This window comes from Anolis carolinensis, chromosome 1, assembly GCF_035594765.1.
Source record: "Anolis carolinensis isolate JA03-04 chromosome 1, rAnoCar3.1.pri, whole genome shotgun sequence".
Lineage (NCBI taxonomy): Eukaryota > Metazoa > Chordata > Lepidosauria > Squamata > Dactyloidae > Anolis > Anolis carolinensis.
Window position 1 is genome coordinate 8,904,354 of NC_085841.1, and position 5,583 is coordinate 8,909,936.

The 5,583-nt window shown below is 36.9% G+C and overlaps 1 protein-coding gene across 1 annotated transcript; it reads left to right on the plus strand.

Moving 5' to 3' along the window:
* The first annotated feature begins 255 nt into the window (after positions 1 to 255).
* LOC100555370 (defensin beta 4A) lies at positions 256 to 4,916 on the plus strand. Its single transcript, XM_003227761.3, has 3 exons — positions 256 to 379; positions 3,228 to 3,357; positions 4,221 to 4,916. Exons 1-3 carry the CDS (start codon positions 277 to 279, stop codon positions 4,234 to 4,236), a joined length of 249 nt encoding a protein of 82 aa, XP_003227809.3. The 5' UTR covers positions 256 to 276; the 3' UTR covers positions 4,237 to 4,916.
* Positions 4,917 to 5,583: the final 667 nt, after the last annotated feature.

Here is a 5,583-nt window from a genome sequence, read left to right on the forward strand (position 1 = left end):
GGTTTAACAAGGGTCTTTTCCAGCCCTATATGGAAATGACAGGGATTGGATCCAGGGCATTCAGCATTCAAGGCATGCCCTATACATTAAAGCTCTGGCACCTCTCCATCAAATTGCCCTTGAGACATGGCAGTCCTTCCTATGTATACAACCTGTTCCAATACTTGATTACTTAATGATAAAACATGTGAAGGAAAATCAATAAAAAATCAAAATACACCCTGTTTCATAAGGACTTGTATGACTCAGCCCTTATGGCACTATAAATGCAGAGGCATGGCCCATTGCAGATATACTCCTGGTTCTGAAAGGAATAGAAACATGAAGATCCTTTACGTTCTCTTTGCTGTTCTTCTTCTTGGGCTCCTGCAAGGGCCAGGTAAGAGTCTTTTTTGTGTGCAGACAGACAGAAAAATACAATTGGAAAAATCTGCAACAGCCAAAAATATGCAGTTGGGAAATTGGTAATAGATATTTGGAAAAATTGTTAGTCTCAACCAGATTAGAGACCCTGAATCCATTGGATTTTAAATCCATGTTGATCCACTATTGAACATGTGATTCAATGAGTGCATATATACTGCATATATTAATGCAGCTTGAAACCACTTGAACTGCCATATCTCAATGCTATGGAGTCATGGGAGTTGTAGCTTGGTGTGACACCAGCACTCTTTGACAGAGAAGGCTCAAGACCTTGTTGAAACTACAACTCCCTTGATGCCATGCATTGAGCCATGTCAGTGAAAATGGTGCCAAACTTCAATAATTCAGCAGAGAAATTGCTCCCAATGTCTCTGCTGTAGAAGATACTGAACAATAGGATTCCTGTCATTTAATATTTAAGAACTTATGTGACAGAAAATAATAACAGAAAGAAGAAAAACTCAATCTGAAGAGGTAGTGCAAAAAATTAGAATGTGTTTCTATTAACACATGCCATTTTTACATATACAATAGCATACACACTAAAGACTACTGAAAACAACTACAAACTAAAGTAACATGTTTATGTTACTAAACTAAACTAAAAACCCATCTACTTTAAAGAGAAAAATGGACAAGACAAAGTGACAAATGATTTCTAATGTTCCAGTTAATGGTTGTAGGTACATCCCACATTTCTTACTTCCTCTAATCTATACTTAACGTGAACTTCTATATATTTTTCAAGGATACTATTCTTCAGATTCTAAGTAATGATAATTTCCCCAAATAATGTTTCCAACTTTTACAGATCAGTCATCAATTAATGTAACTTTCCCCATTTCATTTCTGCATATAAAGCAACGTTATGACCATGTGTATTCATATAATATATTATTCTCCTATATTAGCAAAGCATGATATCATAGTAGTAATAGGGGAAGATCATTTGGGGTTTTGGAGTTCAATGCCATCTGTATGCAGATAATATCCAGTTCAATTGGCGGGGATGTTTTAATTCCTTTATAATTTGATGTTACGTTCATTGTTGTATGCATTGAATTTTTGCCATAATTTGTAAGCCACTCTGAGTCCCCTTTGGGATGAGAAGGACAGGGTATAAATATAGTAATTAATTACCATATATACTCTAGTATAAGCCGACCCGAATATAAGCCGAGGCATCTAATTTTACCACAAAAAAACCTGGGAAAACATTGACTCCAGTATAAGCCGAGAGCGGTAAATTTCAGAAATAAAAATAGATACCAATAAAATTACATTAATTGAGGCATCAGTAGGTTAAATGTTTTTGAATATTTACATAAAGCTCAAGTTTATGATAAGACTGTCCAACTCTGATCCAATCATTATTCTCATCTTCTTCAATGTAAATGTGCTTATGTATCCTTTTAATAATAATAGAGTAAAATAACACATGTAATAATAATACTAATAAATACAGGAAAATAATACATGTAATAATAAATAGAGTAAAATAATAAATGCAATAATAATAATAAGATCAGAGTGAAATAATAAATGTATTATTAATAATAATAAAAATAGAGTAAAATAAATGTAATAGTAGCAACAATAATAGAGAAAAATAATAAATGTAATAATACCAATAATAATAGAGAAAAATAGTAAATGTATCATATATTCTCAAGTATAAGCTGACCCAAATATAAGCCAACCAGGACCCTCACCCGAGTATAAGCCAAGGGGGCTTTTTCAGTCTTAAAAAAGGGCTGAAAAACTAGACTTATACTCAAGTATATACAGTAAATAAAATAAATAATAGTATTGTTTTTCAAAAAAAGTTTAAACAAATTTTTAAAAGGAAAGGAAATAAATAACCTCACAAAATGCACTTAATGGTTTTGTATGTTGTGTGCTTTGTTTGTTTGTTAATGTATATCACTGCTTTTCTTTTTTTTGTTTGTTTAAATAACAATAAAAATATAAATTTAGAAAAGACAAAAATACATTTAATTTAATGCTTCATCAGTTTGTCAAAATAAATATTCCTCTTTCTATTTAATCACCCTCAAAATTTCAAAAATATCCTCCAAAATCCCACTATCAAGAACAAAACTTTACCTCCCAGGAAGGGACTCGGGGTGGTTTCCAACATAAACAAAGCATTCAATATCGACACAAAGTACATACAAAACAATGTAATAAAAACAAGGCATAGTTAGTATGCTCATTAAAATATGCTCATTAAAATTAAAATTAAAACCAACTCAAGCCATTCCATTGGGTGAATTCGGCTACTGATGGTCAGAAAACCAGGGGGGTCTAAAACAGCTGAGACAGGCTGGACCAAGGCTAATGCAACCAGCTAATATAGAGCTGGGGTATAAATAAGGTGCAACCTGATATGACCTGGGTTACTCGATCTCACGGCCTGCTGAGCAGCTATAAAAGACAAGGCTAGTGCAATGAGGTATCGTAGGGCCAGGGAAGTGAGTAAAGTGCAAGTTGGGGCCTTGTCTGTAGGCCAGAGTATGGTCTGGGATTAATCATTCGTAATCTGTTTCCTTGACCAAACACATTATATCGCTAGGTTAACAAAGTAGGTGTCTCTTTTTATGTTTAGTCATCCTCCAGCCATCCCCAAATTTTATACACCAAATCTTAAAATCGCAAAGTCAACTTGACTGCAAGTCAATAAGAACAAATATTCGATTAGCATTTAGGAGGGGCCAATGGGGATAAGAACCTTATAATTGAATGTTCATTGTGCATTTCCACCCGTTTTGTATCATTTACTTGTTCATTTCTTTCCACAGGGGTTGCCGAGGCAAAGATCAAAACCCGTGGAGAATGTGAAGCTTCGTGGGGTGGCTGCTACACCTTCTTCTGCCCTCGTGGCTCTTCTGAAATTGGGAAATGCAGTTTTGCAAAGAAATGCTGCGTAGGGTAATTAGAGAAGCTCTAGGACCTGTATCAGTTCTTGGTCAATCCTCATGATCCTCAGCATACTCAGATGCTGGAACTCAATGTGAAATATCGAAAACAGATGCAAATTCACATATGGGAGCATTCTAGAATAATAAAACCATAGCATTACAGAGTTGGGAAGAAGCAAATCAGTCCTGGACTCTCCCTAGAAGCCAAGATCACTAAACTGAGACAGTTGGACTTGGACATTTCATGATAAGACATTCTTCACTAGAAAAGAAATAATGCTTGGTAATGTAAAAGGAAGAAGGGGAAGAGGAAAACTGCGTAAGAGATGGATAGGTTAAATCAGACAAACAACAGACCTAAGTCTGCAGACCTTCCTGGTATTTAGATGGATTTTCTTTCCATGCAAAATTGGGATTCCTTCATTGAATTCCTTTTTTTTCCTTTCTGTGGAAGGGCTTCCCTTCTCCTGTTACCAGGAGCCAAAAGAAAATATTCTCTATCCAGTTTTCCTCCACTGTGTGCAGATTGCTTCATCTAATGATGTAACATCATTGGCTCAGGCTTTAAACCACATCATTTAGTCAGGCATCATTGGTTCATGACAATATTGACAATGCCACTGATATTGGTTGTCAGCATTAGTCACAGCATCATTAGAATTGTCCTATAAAGGGAGAAAATGAAAGAGATGGAAGAGCATCTAACATGATCTGCAGAAAAAAATCCAATGGGTGAAAAGGGCAATTCAGATTGAGACCCAACAACTCACCGTCACACTCTGACCTCAGATGTTGATGATGTGTTGTATGTTGCAATGTCTGCTTATATCCCTTTGAGTGGAGATTATAACTTGTTTCATTGTTTTCCTGCAGAATTATTGGAAAGTGATGGCATGATCCCACCAAAAAGTGAGAGTCGCAGGGGCTACATCCTTTGAGATCTTATGGAAAATGGCCAACAGAACAGCTTGCAAATGCTTCATCCTTTCTTCCACAACCATTGGAATCAACATACATCAAAAAATCTCTCGCTGCTGGACAGAAATTTGGCAAAATTACTCTTCCTCTTGCAAATAAACTTGCAGTGAAATTTTGGAGTGCCTCATTTCAAAGGGATTCAGAAAAGAGCCCCATTGCCATTCATTCAGAATTATTAACTAGGCTTGAGCGATCCATGAAAAAATTGATTCTAAACTCGCTTCAAAAGTAGGGGGCGCTAGCGTTTCGTTTTTGATGTCATTTCCGAATTTTGCCCCTCAAAAATTTAGAAATTTAACGAAAATTCGTTAATTTCAAAAGTAATTCGTTAATGGTGGACACGCATGCGCAGTGGCAAAAAAAGCACGGGGGGGAGACTTTACAGGTCTCTCCCGCCCTCATTTTTTGAGCTATCTTCTTCAAACTTGGTACAGTGGTAGAACACATTTAACACCGATAGCTCACCAAAACATTTCCCTTATCCTCTGATTTTTGGTGAATTTTTATAGCTTTTATAATAAACCATTTTATAATAATTGCAGAAATCTGTTCCTGGTTTGGAAGTCTTATTTCCTGTTTCATTGGATTGTCTTTACTTTGAAAGTCATTGTTCTACTTCAGAAACTTTGTTTTTGTGGCTGAAACTTAGTTAAATTGGTGGACTCAGGAAACCATAATGCACTACACCAGGAGTCCCCAAACTAAGGGCCGTTGGCCAGATGCGGCCCTCCAATGCCATTGACCTGGCCCCTGTCCTAAACTTTACACTTAGGGTTGACTTAAGTCTGAAATGACTTGAAGGCACACAACAACAATCCTAATTTTGGACTATTTCACCACAGTCTGGCCCCTCAACAGTCTGAGGGACTAGGAACCCCTGTACTACATTACACCATGGTGTCTCTCTCTCTCTTTTTTTTTATGAATGCTCCCATGAGAAAATGTATGGATGAACTACAATTCCCAAAAGTCTTCGGTCAACCATCCAAAAAAACCCTAGGATTCACAGCTGGTGTGTGCCAAGCTTGGTCCAGATCCATCACTTTTCTTCTTATCCCAGATTATCTGCAGAGAGAACTCATATAATCCAGTTTAAATCAGATAATCTGAAACTAGATCCTGGGATATAGGTTTAAAGCGCCCCAATAGCAAGCAGCCAAGCACTCGAGGACGCCCAGACCTCTCTCCGCTCGTTCTGCAAAGCGGATTAAAGCGCCCCATTGCAAACAGCCAAGCACTCGAGGACGCCCAGACCTCT

What these genes read in the sequence shown, in the direction of transcription:
- LOC100555370 (XM_003227761.3), top strand. Translation starts at nt 277, where the DNA reads ATGGCCCATTGCAGATATACTCCTGGTTCTGAAAGGAATAGAAACATG. An exon ending in TGGGCTCCTGCAAGGGCCAG is followed by an intron (nt 380 to 3,227) that starts GTAAGAGTCTTT and finishes TTCTTTCCACAG; the next exon opens with GGGTTGCCGAGGCAAAGATC.